This window comes from Tauraco erythrolophus, chromosome 1 (genome assembly GCF_009769465.1).
Source record: "Tauraco erythrolophus isolate bTauEry1 chromosome 1, bTauEry1.pri, whole genome shotgun sequence".
NCBI lineage: Eukaryota > Metazoa > Chordata > Aves > Musophagiformes > Musophagidae > Tauraco > Tauraco erythrolophus.
In genome coordinates, this window is record NC_141465.1 from 122369002 (window position 1) to 122396191 (window position 27190).

The window sequence follows — 27190 nt, forward strand, 5'->3', positions numbered from 1 at the left end:
TTTTTCTCTCTTGCAAGTTGGAACAGCCGGCCACAGGGGATGCAAGAAAAGTATTCAACAAAGCTATATCAAACTTCATTCTATATTTAAAAATGTTTTTTTCCAAACCAAACAGATGTACTGTACTCGACACCATTGTTTAAACACCTAATGATACATGACTGGGGTCACCAAAATCAAACATATTAAAAAAGTAAAGTACATTTGACAGAAATTACATTTTGTTACAAAAGTTTATTACATACAATCTGCATATTTTTGGGCCAAGAAGTGTCCCCTCCTCAGAGGACTTTTACAAAAACTGAAGAGAAAAAAACCTGATGAATTATTGACCGTGTCTCCAACACTTCTCTAAGTGCACCGCAGGCATTTCTATGGGTCTTTAAGCATTAGCTTGGGTTTCCAGCTTCTCCACAGACATAAAACTCCATCCCTTGGTGTCATCAAGCTAAAGCAAACAAATAACAACAACAACAAAGTCTGAAGTCTTCACCATGAGGTTGAAGGAACCATCAGTGCCAAAAGCAATGTTACAGAGGATGAGGGAGTAGACAACACATGTAAGGTGGATTGAGCACTTGTTACTTTCCCTCCTGAAATGAAAAACAAAATAATTAAGGAACAAATGATGCAAACAATTCTCAGTACACTTAGGTACTAGATTTTGCCCAAAACTTGTATTCTAGTACTCTCAGTAAAAGCCTAACTTTTAGATAATGGATTACTGTTTGAGAACTGCAATGACAAAACACACATGAGGAAGTGGGGGATTTTATCATGATATCTACCAAAACTCACATGCTGAATCCTCATATTCAGTCTATAAATGAGTAGGAAATTCTAAAAGGGTATGTGGTTTTACACCTTAATCCTCACAATGAATTAGACTGCAGAAGATGCCCTGTGTCGCAATCACAAATGTTCTTCCTGAAACAAGGAATGAAAGCTAGACCTTGATCTTGATGCTTGTCCAGAGGAAAAAGTGGTATTTTGCGCAGTAGCCCGGTGATGTTTTTAGATCACAACACAATCCCTTAAAAAGCCGTGCTAAGGGGAAATATACTATGGGATGATGGTGGCAATAGACTGCAGGACAGGAAGGGAACCAGACTGGGTTTCTTTGGAACACAGTTGTCCTAAGTGGAACTGATCTGTTGTGTATAGTCTGATCAAAAATATCAGGTTTGAGGGAAGGAAAGATTTTGTGGCCTAGAGTTATGGCTCAAAAGATACATGAAACAAATATTCCATGGAGTAGGTGTTGGTGTCTTCTGCATTCTGATGATATCACTGTAGTTTGTGACTAGATTAGAGCTGAAATTTTAGGTCTAGATTGAAGTTTCAAGCTCACATCTTTTGGATAGTACTCCTTAAGGATTAAAAAACAATGTTTAGTAGAATTTTGAAGTGTTAGCAGAAAAAAAGAGAATATTATTTTCTGGTTGTTCTTGCCACCAATCCTTCCATCCCTTTCTGACTTGTGTAATGTTGATATTTTAAATTCTTTGAACATATTGCAGTAACTGAGGAAACAGAAGCTAGACATCATAGTTTATTTCATGATAATACATTAATACTGTAACATGTTAATAATTTAATAAAGTAACATCTGCTCAAGAGATTCAATGGAATCTACACAGAAATTCAGCTTATTCTAAAGCAGGCACATACACAGGGTTCATGCATGCCATTTTACCTATGTTAAATAATATGCCTCTGGCTGGTGGTCCAGAATGACGCATGCATGCTCTAAGTCCTGCATCATATCTGCCAGCTCTGTGCAAATGTGTGGGATACCTTTGGACATCTCAGATGTCCTTATGTGCCTATGTCTGAATATTTAAATTCAGGAGATCAGCTGAATTGCTGTCTAGGCTCCACTGTCGGTCTGTATGGATTATATCTCAGCTGACTATAATGCTATTTGAGACACGTAGTGCACGTCTAGACATCTACAGCTCAATTAGATTTCCAGATGTTATCCTAGAAAGGGAGAGGTTTCCTGTAAATCCTGTTTTGTTCATCAGCCCCACATGGATGCCTCAGATGCTCTTGAGCATCTCAAATGATACTAGATACCTTTGTTATAGAACTGAAGACTCTGATTAATGATTTTATCTAATACCTAGAGAATTGAGAATGTTTTTTTTCAGGTAAAGAATAATAGAGTTAATGAGCACTGCTATAACCACAACGCTTCCAAATATAAGTGGCTTACCTGAAAAAGATGGAACTCTGATCTGGGGACTCGCAGTCCCATCCCCTCCTTCACTGACTGCACACACCTCAATGATGTAGACACCAACATCAGGAAGAAGTACCACCGCAGAGGTTTTCTGTGTTTCTATAACTTGACTGTTGCTCTGGCCTTCTTGCCTAAATAATACCTATGGTCAATAAAATAGACAGTGGTCATACTGGTCATTCAAGTTATGTACCAGGCATTTTCAGCAGAAGTTAATGGTTTAATGCTTATTGACATTACATTTGAACAGTCATCTGCTTTTACTATCCCCTCTGCCCAATAGCTTCAAAACATTAATACCAAAGTATATTAGCAATTCAGGAGTGTGAAAGGGCGTCGCTGACAATCTAGAGTGAAGATATAGCATTTGCTCTCCCTGGCCCTGTGCTACACATTTTTTTTCTCCAAATTTTCTTTCAAATGCATTTTTGTTTCCATTTGATTCAAATTTTTATCCCCAAACTCATGTAGATATTCAGAATTTTGGCACCAGAATCAAACTTCAATTGTAAAGGAAATGCCCTGAATCATGTCCTTATTATGTTTACCTTAGCTGGCTAAGCCAACTGAGAATAGCTCAGATCTGTCCCTGCATCTCCAAGAAACTCAGTACAAGCTTATCGGGCTTGAGAGGAAAGTGAGTGAGTACATGGCTGTCTCTTCGGTGCTTCTGCATAAGAGTTTCTGTTCCCAGACAAAACTGAAAAGGTCAGAGAGGTGTAAAAAACCAAAGCTGTCAACTCCACTTTTTCAGAATCTCAACTCTTCTGATAAAGGCTAGAGCAGTTTCTGGTTTATTTGAACTATTTTACACTTTCTTGTTGGTATTTTCTGATATATCAGAGGGAATATCAGATTGTAGCCTATAGAAATGATCATATATACGCTTAACCTCACACACACCTATGTAAAAACAATTAAATAATTCTGATTTGATCTAAAATATTGCAGTGATTTCTACTGCTATTTTTGACTTATTATTCAAGAGTTAATCTGGATTTTACTCTTTAAAACTTCAAAACTTTAAATGCCAGATGTTACCATCACTGACCGTTGAATGTTGCCAACACGATCACAAAACAAACCAAAGTATTTGTGGTTTTGCTCCATAAAAATATTAATTTTAATGTCATTTTAAAATGCCTCATTCTTCTGCATTTCTCTAAATCCTATTGCAAACACAGTTAAATTGAAGTGTTAGTAGGAATTTCATTGCAGGCTGGTCTTATTAATAGCCACTTCTGAGTCAGATATGATGAACTGATCCCCTCAGATAAAGTTTACTCAGTTTATAATCTGTAGTTGAAAATCACAAAACAGAAAAATGTTGGGATATTTCACTCTTTTCAATTTTATTCATTGCTTTTCATGATGAAAACTGATTGCAGACAGTCTGTATAGGATACTTCACTTACAAAGACAATCAAGAAAGGGAAAAAAGCTAACAAGGAAGAAGAATAGGTGTTTAGAAGATAGAAAGGTGAGAAAGGAAGGGGTAGCACTGACCTTGTATCCCATTACTGCAGATTCATTAGCCAGAGGTCTGACTGGCTCCCACCCGAGAGACACATGAGAGCCCTCCTGTATCCACATAATATTGCTTGGTGCTTGACTGGGAGCTGAGGAGAAAAAATAACAACATGTACATATATACAGTTTATAGGTAGTTTCTTTAAAATCAAAAGGAAAGTATTTCAATCTTTTACTACATTTACAACTGGTTGGGTTAGCAGGCTCCCAACTCTAGCTGGAATTTTAAAAGATATTTTTTGCACTAGAATTGTCATTCAATATATTGTGGTATATTTACTCAGCCCACCCCATAAAATCTACAGAGATTATGAATCTGAATTCTTTTCTCTCCCTTCTTTGTCAGAAATATCTTGGTTTTCAGGAAGATAACCTTTGTTATGAATTCATGTCTAAATATCAAAGTGAAGTCATGAATCAAAACTATACATGATTCCTGATTATTAAATACTCTTATTAAAGGAAAACACAAGAGGACAGAGGTTGCTCCCTGACTTCTCCCTTTGAGATCACTTACGGGACTTCTTGGTTGTGGCACGCACAGCAGTGCTAGGTGGTCCATACCCTGCAGCGTTGTACGCCCTCACCGTTAGGTGATATAATGTGTTTCCTTCTAATCCTGTCAGGAGGATGGATGACTCATTTCCCTCAGTTTTGACCTTTTCTGCTGCTTCTTCCTGCTCCATGTCCTTCCAGTAACCAACCTGCCAACAAGTGACCAAATGAAGGGTTAATGTAGACATCTGGGAAGTTCATGCTTCCGGACGCTCATACTTGTTATCCTGTGGGGGGTCTTCTTGCCATTTGTGCCTTTTTTTCTGATCACCAGGCCCTTTTAAACGCATGGGAATTGCAGTCTAACCTCAGAGCAAAGCAATGCTCACTTCTCCAAAATGGTGAGACCTGGAATATCATGGTATTACCTGAACCACATCGAATTGCTCTGTGTTGGCATGAGAAGATGTGACTAAAAGATGGAAGAGCAGAGGATGCACTTTGGCAGAGAGTCAGTATTTCAGAGAATTCGAGGAAAGCTCATCCTCTGCTAGGTCACCAGAATATCTACCTTCATCCTGGAAAACTCTGATTGCATCAGTTAAGAAGTGGTAAGAGCAATATTCCCTTCCTGGCCCTGTGCAACTCAGAGCCATGAGATTTCTTACCAGTGTAATGAATAGGAAATGACAGGACACTGAAGTAAATCTTTCATTCACCTGAAAAATCTTATCTGAAGAAAAAGAAGGAAGTGGATTCGATTTTAGTTCTTGGATATAAACAGGTTTCTGGGAAATTTACAGGCTGAAAGAGTTGGGGCTGTTCAGCCTGGAGAAGAGGAGGCTCCGGGGTGACCTTATAGCGGTCTTCCAGTACCTCAAGGGGGCCTACAGGAAAGATGGGGAGAGGCTGTTCAGGAGGGCCAGTTGTGATAGGACAAGGGGTAATGGTTTTAAAATAGAGGGAGGTAGGTTCAGGTTGGATATTAGGAAAAAATTTTTTACTATGAGAGTGGTAGAACACTGGAACAGGTTGCCCAGAGAGGTGGTGGATGCTCCATCCCTGGAGACGTTCAAGGCCAGGTTGGACAAGGCCCTGAGCAACCTGATCTAGTTGGAGATATCCCTGTTCCTTGCAGGGGGGTTGGACTAGATGACCTTTGAAGGTCCCTTCCAGCCCTAACCATTCTATGATTCTATGATTCTATGATTCTATGAAATGCAATTTTAATAATATGTTTGTGCCCTTCCTTTTCAGACATAAAACCCCTAAAAGATCTTTGGTGGCTCTTAGTCTGTATTTCTGGTGTCTGCATTGAGTTTATCATAATCTCAAAGAGGTTATAGAGCTGAGCTAGTAGTTTGACTGGTCTCTTTCCTCAGGGACCAAGTAGTTGCAGGGCATAGGTGGAGAAAAGCAGTACTGTTTCTTTTTAATGTATCTAGATGACCTACACAAGTAAGGTAATTCTCATGGGGCCCTATTTTCCCTAACAGGAGATGTCACTAATGTGCCATTCAAAGACCTATATTCAGCTTACCGTTATTCATGCTGAGATCTACTTACATTTATTCCTCATTTTGACCTTTTCTATGAAGTTGGTTATTTCATAATAAGTTATTCATATTATATCTGGATAACTTTTCCTCTGAGAAAAAGGTCATAGACAATACAGCACTCTTGTGAATGTGTCCCAGAAAATGGTGAACCAAAAAAACCCAAGGGGTTCACAGGAATATAAGACCAGTGAGTATGATGTTGACCTTTCATAATTGGACTAGGACTGCCATTTAAAAAAAAATAAATCTAGAAAGACCTGGCTGCAAAAATATACATTTGAGGTCACATCTTCACTTGAGTAAAGTGGCTCTGTTAACTTTGATAGTGTATATCAATTTGTGCCAACTCAAGTCTATTCTTTCTATGGTAAAATTGATGTAAATATCTTTTTTGCGTGCCTGCATTGTCTCGTGTCAAAATGCTGTAACTTTAATTCTTCGGTTATTACAGCTTAGATAGCAAATCTGGCTGTAGTCACCAATTGTTCAAATAAATGTGATTCACTGAGGTATTTTACTAGTTGAGTGCTTGACCAAACCTGTTGGTATGTGACGTAACACCCAGAATCAACAACCATTTATTCACACACTCGAACTGAACCTCCAATGCTTATTGTCTCTTGGGCAGTCAGATTCCTTTCATTTTCCTTGCAATGCATCTTTACAAACTTGTCACTACAGTGATGAGAGCCACATAGTAAGCACTCTACAAACAGGTGGTGAGAGGCAGCATGTGTCCTGGAGACCCTGTCATCCAGTTAGTGAAGTCTGCTGAGGATCCAAAAGGGTCAGAAAGGAAAAGCGACTTGCCCAAGCTGTAACAGGGCAGGGTTGGAAATGCAACTGAAGTCGTGAAATCCTGGTTCTAGAAAGCCACGAGCAAAATTACAAGTAGCTGGATAGATCTCATTGTGGTAGTTTATTTGCAGGGCACACCACATCTCATATGAGTGCAATGAGAGAGACATTAGATATAATGGCAGTAGATAGCCCCCAGCTTTTGCACTGAACCTATTTTTTAGTATAAAGAAGTTGTGAAAACCTGATTTTCCAAATATTGGTGTTAGGACTACACAGATAATAAAACCTGGGGAGTGTGGAAGAAAGCTAGGAGCATAACTCAAGCCTTTTGATATTTTTCATGTGTTTGGAAATGCTCTCCACCACTCCTTATATAGCATTACCAGTTTGGATACTAATTATATTGCACAATTTAAATCTGCAAAAATAATTACAGCATGTTCCCTACCAGTTCTGCTGCACCCCATGACAAATGTATTCTCCCTTGGCAAAGGGGTATTCTTGAGGGAATTAATATACTGTATTAAGCAGCAAAAGCCTGAAATGCAATTTGGCAGTGTTTCTATTTCAGTTTCTCCTTTACTTCAAAGCCCTTAAGTGTTTGGTCCCTGCTTTTAAAATTAGCCTTAAAGTTTTGTCAGGTGAGTTTGGACTTTAATCTCAAAATATGCTTGTCTCCTTCTTTCTTAATGCACACATCCATTTGTTGATAGTCAAATGAACTAAAGGTCATAAAAAAGGACTCCAATGATTGTTGACTGAGGTTGATAGTGGGGGAACTTATGTCAATTTGAACTGAACTGAAGATATTGCTGATGTTTAGAAGAGCTGTACATATTTCTTAAAAGAGAGGGTTTGTTTATTTACACTTCTTTGTGGTTTTTTTTTTTTTTTAATTGTTTTTCTGTAACCTTAATTTGTACTGCTCAGAAAGGCTTTACCACAGTTAGAGAAGATTTTCATTAATAATAATTTAGAATATTGATATATCATGAAGCATAAATCACAAAGGAGTAGCCTATATTTTAAAAATGAAAGAAAAAATGGAGAAAAAAAGCCTTCGGTCTGTTTAATGCATTATTGTTTGTGAGGTTTTAAATTTTTCCTGCACTTTCTATTATTTTTCAGCTGATTCCCAGAAACCCATTTCTTTGAGCTGGAGAGAAAGCAATAATAATATTTAAACAACTGAGTAAAGGAGATGCAGGAACATACAGGCTGCTTTGTCCTGATCATGGGTTAAGCAGTTGTTAAAAGTAAACCATCACATCAACACATTAAAAATGTGTTTCCATCTAAAATTTTTCTGTCTCTAATACTTACAGACTACTTCCTTGAAGTTTCATGTTAAAAGGTGTCTTAAATAATACTAGTCTTTTTCTCAAATCGTTTTCTAGGGTATATATAATAACACTTTGGTATAAATTCATGTGATTTAGTCACAAGCCACCTTCTCTAAATTCAGCAGAGTCAGTTATTATCTGGATACTTTTTCTGTAGACCACAGGGAATTAAAGCTAAAAATTAGGCATTTCAAGTAAGAGCCTAAATTAGGCAGGATGAATTCAAGTGGACAGCGCACGGACTTTCCCACAGGAAGACTCTTTGACTGAGTCTTTACCATGTACCATTCAGTACTGATATGACTGAAAATGAACTGGAAGAGATGTCAGAGTAAAGAAAGTGCTAGGGGAGAAAGAGCAGTGAGCTGAGAGAACTGCTGCTTGCCCTAAAAAAATGATTCAAATTTCATAAAAACTATTTCAATGTATCATCTCAAGAGATTGGTGTGATTGTCCTTCAGAACAAGATGAGAGGTTCCTGCAAAAAGGTCAATCAACCTCAGGTCCTTCCCTCTCACCAAAACAATTGCTGACTGAAAAGAAGAGAGAAAATCCTGTTCAGTACTCCTAGGTTCTGGAGTCTTCTCTCTGGAGTAGCCTGCATCCTCCTCCTCTTTTCTCAGGTACTTTCTTCTCCCACATAGTCCTGTATGCACATGGGACGAAAACTGGTATTATACATCAACCTTGAGGACTGTCCTGATTTTGACTGGGAAAGTTAGTTTTTCTTTTTAGCAGCTAGAAGTGCTCTGTGTTTTGGTTTTAGTCTGGGATTTGCTATGAGAAGTATGTTGATAGTGCACTGATGTTTTTAGTTGGCACAGAGACCTCAAAGACTTTTCAGCTTGCCGTGCTTTGCCAGTGTGCAGGAGCACAACAGGATAGGGGGGAGCATGGCCGGGACAGAGGGTCCACAACTCCCCTTATGATTTGAACTTAAACTTAGGACTGAGAGCCAAATTGGCCAATGGATTATCCCGTATCATGCAACATCATGCCTGGTATATAGGATGAGGGTTGATTGGAAAGAAGGACCTTTTGCTCTTCTGGGAACTCTCTTGAGACTCTCCGAGTACTCTTTCTCTCCCTCCTCCCCCCCCACCCCGGGCCTCTCGCTTGTCCGTGATGGCAGTGTCAGGAACGGTTTCGAAACTGTTTACTGGGACAGTACAGGCGTTGGCCACCAGGTGGTGAGCAACTACACTGTGCATCACTTGTTTGTGTATATTATTATTATATTTATATATACGTATATTATTGTTATTATTAAATTGTTCTTATTTCAGCCTTCTTTCCCTTTTTGCTTAGTCTCCTTCCCTTTTCCCCTTTAATTCTCTTACCCATTCTTTGGGGTGGCAGAGGGTGAGTGAGCGGCTGTGTGGCACTTAGTTGCTGGCTGAGACAAACCAAGGCAGGACTATCATAAAATATTTAGTCATATTTTCTTATGAAAAATCAATAATTATCTAGGCTTCTGATTTTAAGTAGTAGAAAACTAGTAGTCTTGTAACAAACTATTCATGATACAGACATTGCAAAGGGTATGGCTCTCTTGAGGCCCTCATGAGAGATTTAGAGTGCGATCTGTACCTTAAGAACTTGAAAAGCAGTAGTACTGCTGTGCTATCAAATCCTGCTTATAGCCTTCAGGATTTTAGAGGGATTTGAATTAGCATATCAGTAACTTTGTAGGCAAAATTACTCACATATGAAATGATACAATTTCTAATTTTGCATTTGGGAAAATTCATTAATTCCAAAAGTGAAGTCTGGTAAATAGATACTCAGGCTGGTGAAACATCAATTCCTCTTTTTTCTGTCTTGCTTTACCAGCCTCTGGTAGAAACATCCATGTATTCTTTCTAAATTACTTCAAGGTATACTTCACCAAATTAAAAAAAAAAACCACATTCCAGTACCTCATAGATGTACTTTTCTGTTCCACTGTAAAACCAGATAAAATACGTCTAAGAAACAGCAAAACCTCTTGAATATTTCTCTTTGAAAAAATAAGTTATTATGTCAAGTAATCCTGTCTGAAAATGGCATTCAGGATTTTCTATTTTTAATGCTTTTTTTTTTTTTTTTTTGCAGGTTGATCTTTTGATTAGGTTAGTCAAGCTCCTATCCCTCGGGGGAATTCTAATGAAAAAGGCATGAGCTTTGTGATCTATACTTAAGTATTAGCCTTGGTTTTCTGGAAAAGAAAAAAGAAAGTAAGAAATATCTGTTCTTCCAGCCAGTAATTCTTTCCTTTTCCCTTCTCTACAAGCAGTGAGTGACAACGAAAATATTGCCTAGGGCTGAAATAGATATTATAACCTTCAGGTTATGGATTCTAAACAATAAGTATGAACCACACACTATATTTTTCTACCATTCTGACAAAGTTTTCAAGCTACTTCTACTTTATCAGAGTGTAGCTGGCATATATTTAGTAAGGTCGGGCGGACAGCTGACAAATCTGTACTGAAGTCAGGAGTAATATGTGCTTTGGAAGATGCAAATGAGTACAGCAAACCTTGCATAAAACTCATGTGACATAACAGTTAACACTGCCTTTCAGGGATGACAATGTGAAATTGGACAAGTTACTTTGCCTTTCATTACTCCTTAGTGCAAAGTGCAAACAGGGCCGGAGCGAAAATGGGTCACTGCAAACTTGTCCGTATGTGGTAAATATTCTGTCACTTCTGTTGATTAGAGCTCAAACATTTGAATGTTAAAAAAATAGCCCCTTCCCTTTTATAATGCTGTTGCTAAAAGGCCAGGAAATGTGAAGGCTCTGTGGGTGGTTGTCACTGCTGCAGTGACCACAGGCAGAATATGAATTGAGATATAAGAACAGAGTGACTAGTCAGATTATTTTGCATTCAATTTGAATTGAAGGCAACATTTTACTTGTGGTCCACAATAATTGTGTTAGGGAATAGTTGTTAAAAAAGGGGAGAAATCATTCATCTTTTTATCAAACACAGTGAATTTCTGTACGTTATCTAATTACTATTTGGGGATTAAAGGAGTACAACAGGCTATGTTCTGCACTGCACTACATATGATAAAGCTTTCAAAATCAGTTTTTAAATTAAAATACTGTGCACACAGAAACTGAAGAAAGTGAATCATATGAAAATCATAAAGCTGCTCCATACTTTTGCTTTTTTTTTTTTTGGGGTGGGGGGTTATCCCCAGTGTCTTGCTATTCAGTGCTCCTTTTTGCACTGAGAGGATGCTTTAAAGAGAAACTGTCAGTATGTTAGCAAAACTGGGCTGATAGTGTGGACTTAGTGTTCCTAAGCGGATACTGTAATGCACTGACTCGCTATACTGATCCTGTAAGTCATTATCTCCTTTTTGATGAAATCCTTCCCAGAAATGGAACTGAAAAGATCTAGCAATACCATCCTCGGATTGTGTTCTGTCCTATTGAATCATGCAAGAGACCAGAATTTACTCTTCTGTTTACTGAGTAAAGGCAGCTCTTATCATTATTCTTCCTGGGAATGAGGACAGAAAAGAGTGAACTACTCCCTGAAAGATTCGTTTGCCAGAAAGCAGGCAGAGAAATTCTATATAAATGAACAAAGAGGGAAAAGGGGTGCGGGAGGAGGAGGGTAGGGAGACACCCTCCTCTCCCCACATAAAAGTAATACCTCAGAAGGCTCCTCTAATTCCCTCATGGGATGAGGTAGAAAGGAGCAGTGAAGTATTTTTATTTTTATTCTTCATTTCTTTTTTTGTTCTGCCAACTGCAGGTCCCTGGCTGGAAATATTTACTCTATAATCGTGCTAGAATCCCAAAATTGGTGTACAGCACAGTGAGGAGTCAAATTATCAATAGGTTCATCCAAATTCATTCCTAAGAAGTCCATGAGAGAAGTAGAGCAGGTGAGTGTTACAGCTGGGGATAGAGTATGCCGAACTCCGAGGGTCTAAACGCTTTCCCAGACAGTAAGACCACTTCTGATATGAAGAGAGTCCACTGTCCTAACTGTAACAGCCACCTAGCACTGGGTCGCATCTGCAGAGATAAGGGAAGTGTTATGTGACAAGCAGGTAAATGCAAAATACATTCAAGTTATGAAAGAATAAGATTCTAGAGAAAATATTGTCACTTTTAGAAAGAAAATCTGGTTTTTATTTTAAACATATGTAAAACAAAATTAATAGAACACTTTCAGAATCAATGTGATCGATGGAATGAGGATAAGAGTAAAAATAGCCGGTGTAATTTAAAAGACGTCAAGGTATCTGAGAGGGTGTAACAAAACAGTCACCTCTCTGAAGAGAAAAAGACAGGGTGTGGTGAGTAAGTTGTGGAACATCTCAATGTGGAGAGGGATAGCATTTGCAAAGGGAGTATCACCTCTATCAGATACAGTCTTGTGCTCTTCATATATAGCAGTTCTAAAGGTAAAATGGTGAGATATCACTTTTGCTACATGAAGCAAGCCGTGTGCAAAGAGGTAAAAACATAGATTCATAGATTTCATAGATTTCTAGGTTGGAAAAGACCTTAGAGATCATCGAGTCCAACCATCCCTAATCCCCATTAAACCATATCGCTAAGTAGATCATCCACCCTATTCTTAAACACATCCAGGGATGGGGACTCAACCACCTCCCTGGGCAGCCTATTCCAGTGGCTGACAACCCTTTCAGAGAAGAAATACTTTCTAACATCCAACCTGAATCTCCCCTGACTAAGCTTATACCCATTTCCTCTTGTTCTATCACCCAACACTAATGTAAAGAGCCCTTCCCCTACCTCCCCACCATCTTTTCTCAAGTATTTGAAGGCTGTAATCAGGTCTCCCCTCAGCCTCCTCTTCTCCAGGCTAAACAGCGCCAACTCCCTCAGCTGCTCCCCATAAGTTTTCCAGCCCCTTGACCAGTTTAGTCGCCCTTCTTTAGACTCGCTCCAGGAGCTCAATATCTCTCTTAAAGCGAGGGGCCCAAAACTGGACACAATATTCCAGGTGTGGCCTCACCAGTGCTGAGTACAGGGACAGAATCACTTCCCTATTCCTGCTGGTTACACTATTCTTGATACACGCCAGTATCCCATTGGCCTTTTTGGCCACCTGGGCACACTGCTGGCTCATATCAAGCCGGTAGTCAACCAAGACCCCCAGGTCCTTCTCCGCCAGGCAGCTCTCCAGCCACTCTTCCCCGAGCCTATAGCGATGCTTGGGGTTTTTATACCCCAAGTGAAGGACTCTGCACTTGGCCTTATTAAAGCTCATGCCATTGGCCTCAGCCCAACGATCCAGTCTGTTCAAATCCCTCTGAAGGGCCTCCCCACCCTCGAGCAGATCGACACAGCCTCCCAGCTTGGTGTCGTCCGCAAATTTACTGAGGGTACATTCAATCCCCTCATCCAGGTTATTGATAAAGATGTTAAACAGAACTGGACCCAGCACTGAGCCGTGGGGAACCCCACTGGTGACCGGCCTCCAGCTGGATTTAGCCCCATTTACCACCACTCTTTGGGCCCGGCCATCCAGCCAGTTTTTAACGCAAAGGAGGGTGTGCCTATCCAGGCCAGCAGTTACCAGTTTCTCAACCAGAACACTATGAGAACCTGTATCAAAGGCTTTACTGAGGTCAAGGAAAACTACATCCACAGCCCTTCCCTCGTCAACCAGGCGGGTCACCCCATCACAGAAGGTGATCAGGTTTGATTGGCAAGACCTGCCTTTCATAAACCCATGTTGACTGGGCCTGATCACCCAGTTAACCTGCATGTGCTCATTAATAGCACTCAAGATAACCTGTTCCATGACTTTGCCCATCACCGAGGTCAGACTGACAGGCCTGTAGCTCCCCGGATCCTCCTTCCGCCCTTTTTTGTAAATGGGGGTAACATCCGCCAGCCTCCAGTCCAGCGGAACTTCCCCAGTGAGCCAAGACTGCCCAAAGATAATGGACAGGGGTTTGGCATGTTTAATGTAAGGAAGAAGCGAGGATAAAGTACAAGAGAGTTTACAGAGTTCAGCATGGAGATGTGTATGGGAAAGAGACCTGAAGAAATGAGAGACCTGAGGTGACACATCAAGGTCACAGCCTGCTTGGACCACACTGGAGACCAATTCAGGAGTATCTAAATGTGAAGAAGCTACAGAAAATCCAGTAAAAAATACTGACTATGTCTAAGCTGTGGGGTAAACATGCTCTCCTGGTCAAGGCCATCCAGCCTGACACTGTGCTGGAGAATGGGGTGGCTCTGGTGTTGCCTGGGCACCTATGTTTCCTTCCTAAGGCCAGCAGTGACGGTCACCAGCCCCCAGGTCTTGTCTGGACATGCTGCCAGGGATGTGCTACTCCATGCTAGTAGGTCACAGGATGTCTTTAGACATCCATGTCATTGGTATCTGCCTCAGTTCTACATGTTTACCCTCTTTTCATTGCTGCTGCAGAGAATCAGGAAAGAGTCAGCACTCCCTAAAGGACTAAAGCAGGTCAAACAACCTGTGCTCCGAAGTCAATAAATTGAGACTAATGGAGATGTTTCATGAGGAGCAGCATAGCATGAACCACAAGGTCAGGATGGGTTGTGGTGGCCCCAAGGGATAGGATTAGTCCTAGATCTGATCTGTTCCTGGAGGTTTGGATTGTAAACTGGATCCAAAGCTACAACGAGATCCAACAGTGAGAGAAGGTCCGTTGCCAGGGCTAGTTCTCTTTCCCAAGTCAGGAAGGGCTGTCTCTAAGCAGAGCTTTATTTGTGGATGGTGCAGCTGCTGCTTCACCTCCTGACATCCAGCCTTTTATGGTCTGCCCAGCAGATGTCCCCCAGCCACTGCGGGATGAGAGCATGTGGATGACAGAGGCCGATTCCTTTCTCTGTGTTGATTGCTCTCAGTAAATAACAAGTTTGAACTGGTCACTTAGAGCTCGAAACAGTCAATACCTAATCTTCCCCAGCCTGTGAAAGAGGCATGCTGGGTCACTGGCAGTTCTTTCAGCTCTTTTTGAAGTGTCAAAGACATGTTACAAGAGCTGGTGTTGAAGAGTTTTCAAGCACAAATAAATAAAAGATGTGCCGGTGCTACAGCTGTGACCGTTGTTCTACAGCTAGTCATACGTATGCTAAAACGAGCACAACTTCTATTGAAGTTTCACTATTGCACATGTTAACAGAATGCAACGCTAGCAAAGGCAACAACACTTCTCATTATGATATTCTGTGTTCATACCTCAAATCCCTGTGGTCTTCCTAGACTTTCTTTAATATGTTTCCACGCAACAAGAATCTCTGATACAGACAAACTCGTAGCTTTGACATCGACAGGAGCAGCAGTGGGTTCTGTATTAAGAAAAATGGAAACAATAAACCTCCACTGTAACAACTTGTATTTATCAAAAACACTTCATCTGAAACTGTCATTTACTTCCTTTATTCTACCTTAATACTCACAAGAAGGTCTGACATTTACAGGGAACGTGAAAAACTGAACAAGATGAAGAGATTATTATTGTTGTATTTCTTTATTTGTGTCATCAATACACAATATATCAATATCTCGTCACTGATGACGGGCACAGCAAACTGTGACAGAATCTTTTGTCTGTGATTTAAAAAAAATAATCTTTAATATTTGTAAATGCCCCCTGCCACACACCCCCCTTTCATACTCCTTGATCAGCCTAACTTCAGCAGTAATTGGAGCATTCCTTCTCTTTGTGGCTTTTTAGTGCCACTCTATCAGCTCAGGATGAGCGATACCTTGCCAGGGTGCTCAGTCAATCCTGCTCTGGGGTTATGCCAAGCAACAAGTCATACAGAAGTAAGAAGTAAAAAGTGATACTGAGCTGTAGTGAAATGCTAGAGAAAAGAAATTTTTAGGACTATGTTATTATGTCCTTGAAATCACAGGTACCAGTGTTTGGGGCATGCCATCTTCTCTCTGCTGTGAAACATTTACTGTTTCAGGCCTGGGATGCACACTTTTCTAAAAGAGGCATCAAGACCTAGGATTTGTCCCTCTGATTACCTGTGTTGTTACCATTGGTCCTATGTCTGCGTTTCTATCACCAGGCTATTCATAGGACACTCTGCAGCCCTGATCTCCTAATTATCTGGAGCAGAAGACCCTCCCTGCCATCCAACCAGAGCAGGTGTCCTTCAGTGCTGCTGGGGTATGGCCAGGAGCACACGGGAGGCTTAGGGCTGCGGGATGCTTTATATATCACACCTCCCAACAGTGTTGTTACAGGAACTCTTTACTTTATACTTTCAAATCATTGAACACTTTACAGAGGTCCAACTTCTTTCAGTGGTCGGGAAGTAGGGTGAATGTACATAGAGATCTGCCACATAGGGACAGGCCATTGAGCATGACACCAAATTTCATAGAATTTCATAGAATTTCATAGAATTTCATAGAATTTCTAGGTTGGAAAAGACCTTAGAGATCATCCAGTCCAACCGTCCCTAATCCCCCATTAAACCATATCCCTAAGCAGTTCATCCACCCTTTTCTTAAACACATCCAGGGATGGGGACTCAACCACCTCCCTGGGCAGCCTCTTCCAGTGGCTGACAACCCTTTCAGAGAAGAAATTCTTTCTAACGTCCAACATGAACCTCCCCCGACTAAGCTTATACCCATTTCCTCTTGTCCTATCACCCATCACTAATGTAAAGAGCCCTTCCCCCACCTCCCCACCATCCCTTCTCAAGTATTTGTAGGCCGTAATCAGGTCTCCCCTCAGCCTCCTCTTCTCCAGGCTAAACAGCTTCAACTCCCTCAGCCGCTCCTCCTAAGTTTTATTTTCCAGCCCCTTGACCAGTTGGTGAAATTGTGTCATCAGTTAGTGCATTGGGAGTGAAGAGCGTGTGAAAACTGTCACATATCAAACTGAGATAGGAGTTAAGGAAATCTTTTAGGTCTTTTGCTTTATTACCTAATTACTGAAAATTTGTTTAAGACAAGCTGTGGAGACAAGGCTTGAACACAGACAGCAAAGCACACAGTAGTGGTGTTTCTCCACCATTCTGGTGTAGTTCACTTGCTCAGCAAAAAGGTGAATTCACAGAGCCTGCGATCTCTTCCTTGGCCTAATGGTCCTCGTTACATTCCTAATGTGTTGATCTGCTCTTGAAGGGCAGGCAGAGGTCCTGACTTTTATGTCATAGGGAGGCACATCAAAGAGCTTTCTAAAAAATGTGGGATTTTTGGCTTACTTAACAAGGTTACAGAAAAGGAGTTTCCTTCTGGAACAGCCTGAGTTAATATGATACATTTTTCTTAGTGATCAAACTACCTTAGTAAGATGCTTAATATCAGTCTTGACTCATTAGCTACCCTCCTTTCTCTGATCATATGGCAGTCATGGTTCTGGCACTGCTGCCCTGCACTTTTTCTCTGACATGGCTTGTACAAATTTTTCATCCTTTTTGATGTCAGATTTTTTCTGTTTGCAGCTCTTTTTGATCTTCTTTTTTATTTACTTCCAAAAAGAAGAAGCATTTCTGATGTGATGCAAATGGTGTTCGCCAACAATGAGTATTGCTCATAAGTATAAAATATATATGGAACTTTTCAGGTAACAAAGAATAAAAAAATATCTCCAGGAATAAGTGAAATGATCTTCTGAGTTCAATGCTGGAAGAATTGTACTATGAAGAAATATATTCTTCATCTGATGATTTTCTGTTAAATAGTTACACCCTGCTTTCTATTTTATGTACTACTAAGATTTTTGTGGCAAAAGCTATTTTCTAGTTTTTGTACTATTGAAGCAATAACCTTATTGCCAGAAAAGATTGCAGTGGGATAAATAATTTGAGATGTACACGAAATGTTGGCTGGCAGCCTTTACACTTTCTATAAATGTAGAAATCATTTCCTCTTCATAGCAATCACTAGAGGTGGTTTATGTATTGCTCAGAATAGAAATACAGAATATTTTCTGATATTTTAAAAAATTGTTTTCAACAAATGGAGTAGAAATAGTTTGGCTTTTTTTTTTTTATGTGGAGAAAATGTATTTCTAACATATCCAGAAATTATTCACTGCAGTTTCACTGATATCAGACATTGAGATTGTAAGGGTTTGGCAGAAGAACAGAAATTATATATTTAGGAATAAGGTATATTATGACTGTCTGAAAGTTTATGGAGACTAAATAGCATTTTTTATTGATTCAGATAAGATGAGGGCCATATAATTTCTGGCGATATAGCACAGTCTGTGGTTCACTCCAATGTCATGCTTTATTCTGTGTGTCTAAAACTAATGATAAGTTTTGACAGGTTCATTAGGTTTTTCTGTAATGGCCACTGATGTTATAATAATGTTCTTTTCTTAACATCTTGGTATTATGCTAAACCTGTTGGTATCTGCCTGAGGTGATACTGATTGCAAAAAAAAAAAAGGACCAACGTCTTTAATGGTCCTTTTAATATTCCCTGATTGAATTAAAGATGCAGCATGGCAAGTTCTCAAAAGGCTGTGTGCAATGTCCATGAAACATTGTCTTTCCATGTGGTGCAATCATGCTTTAAGGAAACATGTTCAATCTGTAGGTCTTTGGGATGGCTATAATAAAGCAGGACAAAGAATTACACTAATTGCATTGATCTGATGTTCAGAGAGGGGATCCTGAAATTTAATACTGCCAAGTAAGAGAAAGAAGAGTTAGCTACTAGCCCTCATTTTGTTCTTATTTATGAACATAATCTGATCTGTTTTTCTGAAATATTCATCCTTAAGAAATTTCCATGTGATCTAGCTTAGAAAATAAGTCTACAGGCCTATTCATGTTCATGTTGTTTTAATGCTCCTGTGGAACAGAGCCTCAGTAAAGACTCCTCATCCAATCACTTAATATCTATTCACTTCTCATTTCGACTCTGCAAAGGGTTTTTACACACTTCCCTAATTCAAAACTTGAGCTCTTATTTGAAACTAAGAACCTCAGTCTGGGCAATTGCATTATGACTCTGAGCAGTTCCACATAGTTGAGATTTTGGGACTTGAGCCAGGACCCATGACTACGATAATTCCTTTCTGTGGAAAAATCCACAAAAGAGATCTATCAGAAGGAAAATTATGAGGAGTTGTCCCTCTTGTGTCAACTTGTAGGTAAAGAAAGTGATAGCATTTGCTCCCTTGCTAGAAATAACCACAGGGATTATCTTCCAACTCAGGAGACCTCCAGTAAACTTTCCATTCCTCAGAAAAGCCTAGAGACATTACACTCAGCTCCACCTCTAAGCCTGTTTGATCTATGTCACTGGCATGGGTACTCCATCAGATCTGTGGCGGCATAGCTGCCTCCAGGAAGAGACTTTCTCCAGAATCTTGTGCTAGAAAGCGAATAGATATCTGATTTCCAAAACACCAAAAATTAGATGACTGATTATTTCCTTAACAGACCCTTGAACTTCTCTCTTTTCAGAAACAGGAAATAATCCACTGTAGTTTACAGCTAATATGCTGATTTGTTAATTTTCTGGTTCACCTAAACCTCATAGAGCTCAGGTTTAGCTATGAAGTGAAACAAAAGGACTTCACCATGAATATAAGATTTTAATTAAAGACATGGAAGCTGTATTTAAAAGTGTGTAATTGCACATTCTTTCCTCTAAATGAAAAGGGAAGAGTAAGTTATTTGTTTGCTTAAATAAGGGCTCACCATTAAAAGCTAGGAGAGATGGACCTAACAAGAACAATCCTTCACCCTGCAGTGTCTTGTTTAGTATCACATCATCCATTAGCTGGCCTGATACAAAACTTCTTAAAGTTATGAAGTTATGAAAATTGCAAAGGCTGTTATAAGCCATTTGCCTTTCAGATAGCTGAGAGCTTTGGTCCTCCATTGGCTCAATGAATTCATACAAATCCATACAAAGCAAGAAAAAAAGCTCTGTGCAGCATCATTACATCTTGTGTGTATTACAGAAGTGCCTCTGGGGTCCCTCAGAAGGTTTTAAATAGAAAGACTGAGAGTCTTCAGGCTTTATCTGGTACTGTTTAGGTCTCTCTTTTGCAATATCTAGAAGTTTTTAGTAGTATTCACTACATTGTTTATCAAAATTATAGAACTTTCTATTTTTGTGAAGACAATTTTTTCAGGTGCCTGAAGGAGAAGATAGATACTGAAACTAACAGAACTGATTCTCTATCTTCCATTGTGGCAATCGTTAAAAAAACTTTATAAAAGACCTAATTCATCTTGAAAACAGTTGGGTTCCCTCTTTCTCTCAAAAGCTTATTTCTATTTCTATATTCTCTCCTATTTCTATACCGCATGTATCCTAATTCATATTTATTCTTGTACTGATAAGCTATGCTATACTTGTAAACTAAACAAGGACAGAGAAACAAGGCACCAGCCTGAGCATGGACACACAGTTGTTCTTAGCATTAAACAGTTAGCATGACCCATGGTGAAGTACTGACTCTGGCCAATTAGTGCTGCCCCAAAATATTCCCAGGAATATGCTCTCCAGCTGCAGTCCGGAGAGTGACTCTGTTCAAGTGTGCAGATGTGAACTCTTTTTGGCCAGTTAGTTTCAAGGATAAGGAATGGCTGGCTTGTTTTATTTTTTTTTTTAAAAAAAGATGTAGCATTGTGATAGTTTGATGTGTGGGGGGGTGTTCTGGTGGCAGGGGAGGGGATTTGCTCCCTGTGCCACCAGATCTGAGTCCCATCCCCCCCCCCCCCAGGGGAGGTTGAGCCAAATTGGCGCCTCTGCCAATTGCCCTATTTAAGTTGGGACAAAGGGGCAGGAAAGGGCTCTTTGCTCAGGAGCAAGGAGAGAGCAGGAGGGCGCTGCCCTCGCTCCCGGCTCCCGGCCGGGCGGCTGCCCGGGCCCGGGCCGGCGCCATGTGCTCAAGATGGCGCTGGGGGAGCCGCATGGGGGGCTCGGGAAGCGCCTCGCTCCCGGGGTGCCCGCCGGGCCGAGCTCCTCTAGAGGAGATTAAGATCTAAGAGAAAACAACCACAACGACCAGGTCAGTCAAGATGGAGCAGGAGGAGGTGTGCTGGAGCTGAGGTTTCCCTTGCAATCGATGTGAAGATGGCAGGCGGCCCCCCTGCAGCCAGGGTGTACTCGGCGGAGCAGAGACCCACTCGCGGCCCGTGGAGAAACCCACGTCGGGGAAGAGATGCCTGAGCCCAGGAGAGGTCGTGGAGCAGGGGATGCGCGACCAGGTACTGTTGATAATGGGGCATGGAATGCACGACGAGGTCGTGGAGGCATCTGGAGACCGTGGGACGACCCACGCCGACGCGAGTGGCAGCAGCTCCCTAAGAGGCCGAGACTGGTAAAGCCCGAACTGGTGCAATCCATGGGGAAGGATTGCAATCCTGCGGGCAGGACTCACGTTGGAAAAGTTTGGGGACTTTTTTCTTCGTGAGTAGGGGATCCACCGAAGCAAGGGAAAAATCGTGTAAAGGCTCCTCCTCCTTTAAGAAAGGCGCGGCAGTTAACAACACGGATGAACTGACCTGCACTCCCTCATTCCCTGTCCCCCTGCGCCGCTGGGGGGGAGGTAGAGCTGGGAACGGAAGAAAATAGGGGGGTGGGGAGGTTGTTGTTTTAAGATCTGGCCTTGTTTTCTCTTTTCTCCTCTCAGGTAACCGGTTTCGTTCCCTTGTGTCTCCTGTTTAGTAACTGTTAATAAATTGTTTTGTTTTAAGAAGAAAGCCTGAGTCATGTTTTGCCCGGGACCATGGTTGGTGGGTGCTCCCTCTCGGTTCTTGTCTCGACCCTCAGTCCAAAAACCACGACAAGCATCATTGTCCTTTACCTTTAAAAGATCTTCACCATCCATACTAATTTCCCTGATTTGCAGACAGCATCTTATAGAAATTGATCCTTTTTTACTAGAACAAAAGAAACAAGCTCTTCTAGTTTCTACTCATTTCCTGATGATCCTGTTAGCCCTTGGAACCTCTATCATCTTGAGTACTTTGGTGAGCATGAGTGACCAGAACTTTAGATAACTCTGTATTTTAGCACAGTTTTATCAGAATGACGCCATGATACAAATTAAAACATTTGAGTCTTTCTTGCACGTAGGTTCTAGCTATTAGGTTCCCATTTTGTAATGGACTGGCTTGTTACTACTCCTTTCATACCTCATCTAGCACTTACGTGTCATTCATGCTCCTTTTCCTCTAGTCATCTAAGACACATTTTTCCTATCTATTGTTCCCTGTACTGACAGCGCGTCCTGAAGTTGCAATAACAGCAATATCCATTAGCATTATGAGTATTAAATAGATTGATCCTTCAGAAATTCTGCCAGAAGGCTTTCCAAGCCTTGCACAAGTCTGGTGGTAAAGCTATTTTTTTTCCTGCACTTATATGGAAATATTTTTACTTTTATTTTTTTTCTTGATAGATTAACTAAAATTTATCTTTGTCAACTGTTCTTTGTTTTTGTTATTTTGGGATGGAAAAGATCTTGCCCAAGGTCCTTGAGCAAGTGACTAGCTTTCACCATCCATGGCAGTCATGAATAGAAAACCAGATTAAATTTCATTTATGGTACATTAAACCAGCAAATTCTACATTGTTTAAATTGGAAAGGATTGAATTTCTGAGCACTTGACGATACCAGAAGTTTTCACTACAGATGTAAAAACTTGCAGACTTTCACATTCTTATTAGCTGTCTGTCTATATCATCTTATTTATTCTAAATAAATGACAAAGTATTTCATTATTGTTGGCCAAGTTCTTGATTACCTTTAATATCAACATCCTATTTACTTCACATTTTTTCCTGCTTTATGTACTTTCCTAGCTTTTAAAAAATCTTTTTACACCTTAATTTTTGGCATTAATTATTCTTATCTTTTTCATTATTTAGATTCTACTATGTATGGTTACTCCTTACTCTGAATATCTTTCAGTGGGTACATCTCTAGATCCTCAGATGCAACATACTACCTTAGAAATGTACCATTTCTTGCAGTATAAACTTCAGGTAGATTTTACACCTTCGGCTCAGAGACATTCCAAAACACTTTCATTTCTAGTGTCAACTGTTAATTCCAGTTTATTAAATAATTTCCTGCTATTTAATAATGACTTGTTCCACTGTTATTTATTACAATTGACTTTTCTGTAATGTCTTAATTGTTCATCAAAACAAGGCTATAGTACTATTATTTCTTCTTAGTTAGTCAGTATTCTGCTAATTATCACAGCTGGAACACAAGGTCATTAATTGTATTTACTATCTAAACTACTCGAAGCAGCTAAATTTTCTCATTAATAACAATGTCCTTTAATATTTATCTAAAATTATAAAGGTCTTTCTCAGCATCCAAATTTATCAGGGCCATCAGCAACTGACCTGTAGCTCGACTCCCAGTTTCTTTTATTGCCCTTTTTTCAAAGTGACATGGAACCCAAGGATATTCAGTTTTATCTAAACACTGGTTTTGTATTTCCTGATATGTTATCACATCATCAGCTTGTTATGACATCCAATCATTTTTACTTATAATTTGTCTTTCCTGTGTAGCTCATACTTTGTCTAGTCATGCTTGCTAAAGCAAGCCTACCTGACCATCACTCTTATCAGTACAGACTTTTCCATCATCTTGCAATCATACCTTTATGTGCACCTATTTCCTTCTCCATTTCTATATTTCTGATTTTCTCAGTTTTCCTCTTCCAGTGAATTAAAACCACATAGAGAGATTGCACGCAATTTCCCTGATACTGAAATCTTGCATTAGCAGCCTTGGCATTCTCAGACCCTCAGTACTTAAGTGGAATGTAGTAACTGAGAAAAATTTCCAAAGAATATATAAATGTTAAAACAAACACGGCTTAACACTGCTTTTGTTCATTGTTTTATTTTCAATGTATTGTGCCTTTACAATTTTTATTCTCTATGGATCAAAATCGTCTGTGCCTGCACCGAAGTTCAGTGCTTTGACTCACTATGTACTAGCATGAATCTGATAACATTATTTTCCTGGCAGAAAATACAGTCAAAAGATTTCTCCCAGCTCTGCTCATGCTCTTTTTCATCCTCAGACCTGCACATTGCAACCTCTCTTCTGGCAGGCAGCCTAACTTGCTGTGCTCTGTATCTGCTCTGGTGTCTCCTTCTCTTATTAAAGGGTTCCATTATCATTCCTTCTAGACTTCAAGAAGGCGGACTTCGGCCTTTTCAAGGACCTGATGGGCAAAGTGCCGTGGAAGGCGGCCCTGGAGGGACGAGGGGCCCAGGAAAGTTGGTCCACATTCAAGGAGCACCTCCTCCAAGCTCAGCAGAGGTGCATCCCGATGAAGAACAAGTCGGGCAAAAAGACCAGGAAGCCTGTGTGGATGAGCAAGGAGCTCCTGGACCAACTGAAAATGAAGAGGTTAGCCTATAGAGGGTGGAAGCGGAGACAGATAGCCTGGGAGGAATACAGAGAAGCTGTACGAGTGACCAGGGATCAGGTGAGGAAGGCTAAAGCCCTGAAGGAATTGAATTTGGCAAGGGATATGAAAAGCAATAAGAAATGCTTCTATAGGTATGTAGGGGACAAAAGGAAGTCCAAAGAGAATGTAGGCCCCCTCCGGAAGGATACTGGTGCTCTGGTTACCTGGGACATAGAGAAGGCTGAGTTACTCAATGAATTTTTTGCCTCAGTCTTCACTGATAAAGCTTCTTGTCTTACCACCCAAGCTGTGGAAAGAACTAGCAGGGACTGTGAGGATGAACCACCGCCCACTGTACTTGAAGAGCAGGTTCGGGAACATCTGAGGAACTTGAAAGTGCACAAGTCCATGGGACCTGATGAGATCCATCCGCGGGTCCTGAAGGAACTGGCGGATGAAGTTGCCAAGCCACTGACCATTGTATTTGAGAAGTCGTGGCGGTCTGGCGAGGTCCCCGATGACTGGAAGAGAGGGAACATAACCCCCATTTTTAAAAAGGGGAACAAGGAGGACCCGGGCAACTACAGGCCGGTCAGCCTCACCTCTGTGCCTGGCAAGGTCATGGAGCAGATTCTCCTGGGAACCATGCTAAGGCACATGGAGAGCAAGGAGGTAGTGGGTGACAGCCAACATGGCTTCACCAAAGGCAGATCGTGCCTGACCAACTTGGTGGCCTTTTATGATGGGGTGACAGCATTGGTGGACAAGGGTCGACCAACGGATGTCATCTACTTGGACTTGTGCAAAGCTTTTGACACTGTCCCACACGACATTCTTCTCTCTAAACTAGAGAGGCATGGGTTTGATGGATGGACCACTCGGTGGATAAGGAACTGGCTCAATGGCCGCACTCAGAGAGTAGTGGTCAACGGCTCGATGTCCAAGTGGAGACCGGTCACGAGTGGCGTCCCTCAGGGGTCCGTGTTGGGCCCGGCCCTCTTCAACATCTTTGTCGGTGACGTGGACAGTGGCATGGAGTGCACCCTCAGCAAGTTCGCCGATGACATCAAGCTGTGTGGTGCCGTCGACACGCTGGAAGGGAGGGATGCCATCCAGAGGGACCTCGACAGGCTGGAGAGGTGGGCCCGTACCAACCTCATGAAGTTTAACCAGGCCAAGTGCAAGGTCCTACATCTGGGTCGTGGCAATCCCAGGCACAAATACAGACTGGGTGGAGAATGGATCGAGAGCAGCCCTGAGGAGAAGGACTTGGGAGTACTGGTGGACGAGAAGCTCAATATGAGCCGGCAATGTGCTCTTGCGGCCCAGAAGGCCAACTGCGTCCTGGGCTGCATCAAGAGGAGCGTGGCCAGCAGGTCGAGGGAGGTGATTCTCCCCCTCTACTCTGCCCTCGTGAGACCTCACCTGGAGTACTGCGTCCAGTTCTGGAGCCCCCAACATAAGAAGGACATGGACCAGTTGGAGAGGGTCCAGAGGAGGGCCACGAAGATGATAAGAGGGCTGGAGCACCTTTCCTATGAGGACAGGCTGAAAGAGTTGGGGCTGTTCAGCCTGGAGAAGAGGAGGCTCCGGGGTGACCTTATAGCGGTCTTCCAGTACCTCAAGGGGGCCTACAAGAAAGATGGGGAGAGGCTGTTCACGAGGGCCTGTTGTGATAGGACAAGGGATAATGGTTTTAAAATAGAGGGAGGTAGATTCAGGTTGGATATTAGGAAAAAATTTTTTACCATGAGAGTTGTAGAACACTGGAACAGGTTGCCCAGAGAGGTGGTGGATGCTCCATCCCTGGAGATGTTCAAGGCCAGGTTGGATGAGGCCCTGAGCAACCTGATCTAGTTGGAGATATCCCTGTTTGTTGCAGGGGGGTTGGACTAGATGACCTTTGAATGTCCCTTCCAGCCCTAATGATTCTATGATTCTATGATTCTATGAAAGGTTCGGTCTTGTCTTTGGTGCTGGAACATGTCTATTGGGTCCTTGTTCTGCCTTCTTGTTGAAGATAATTGTGCATCATTTCTTTCTATCCTGCATCTTCTGTGTATCATCCTCATTCCCTCTTCAGAACTGGTCCCTGGCTGTCATCATCTTTTACTTCACTAAAACATCTGACCTCTCTTTTGCTTCCTCTCTCCTTGATTGTTTGCTTTCTTCCTTTCCTAATGTCTTCAGAAAAGACTCCTCCTTCAAACTACTGAATTAAGCCGTCTTTTCCAGAGGGTCATGTTTGCTTTTTTCCTTCCTGGGTTATCCAGCTACTTTTGTACAACCTTTTTTATCTGCTTCTCCTTTGTGTCTATTCCTTCATTACATTCATCTGCACCTTTAGCTCCTGGATAGCATCTCCCATGAGCTGTATCCTGGTGATGTTTCCTATGAAGTCAAAAGGCCATTGAAGGAAAAGAAACGTCTTAAAACATCTATAACCAGTCAGGCATTTTCCCCGCTTCAGCTTTGGGTTATCGCCATCATTGATCCCTCATTAACAATTGGTATCCTATTATCTTCTAAATTTCTGAATTTGAGACAAAGATAAGAGGATTAGCCTCACCAAGTACTTATGAAAATGAGCTCAGTGCTTTGCTTGTGCTTGCTGAGACTCTTTACTCACTGGAAGGTCGTTTTTTAAGTCTTTTGCCTCAGTCAGAGACACTTTATGTCATCACAGGTCAGTCAGTTGTGTTCACAGACAGGAACATCTTACTCAGTACCACCTGCAAAGCTGCTTGCCTAGGCGCAGCTCACAGCCACCACAAACTGGGTTCAATGCAGAGCAGAGAGCACATAATATGCAGTCACAGTTGTCTAGAAAAGACAGATGCATTCATTCTTAATAAATGAGAAATTTCTT

The 27190-nt window shown here is 41.2% G+C and overlaps 1 protein-coding gene across 2 annotated transcripts in view; it reads right to left on the minus strand.

The window, feature by feature from the left end:
* Positions 1 to 489: 489 nt before the first annotated feature.
* Positions 490 to 27190, minus strand: part of CNTN5 (contactin 5) — a 272212-nt gene continuing 245511 nt past the window's right edge. For both annotated transcript variants that reach the window (XM_086613912.1, XM_086613903.1), the window contains exons 18-22: positions 15173 to 15282; positions 4293 to 4479; positions 3752 to 3864; positions 2219 to 2387; positions 490 to 593 (exon numbers count right to left, since the gene is read on the minus strand). In XM_086613912.1, coding sequence (XP_086470038.1) covers positions 490 to 593; positions 2219 to 2387; positions 3752 to 3864; positions 4293 to 4479; positions 15173 to 15282 — 683 coding nt within the window. The remainder of the gene's footprint in view (positions 594 to 2218; positions 2388 to 3751; positions 3865 to 4292; positions 4480 to 15172; positions 15283 to 27190) is intronic.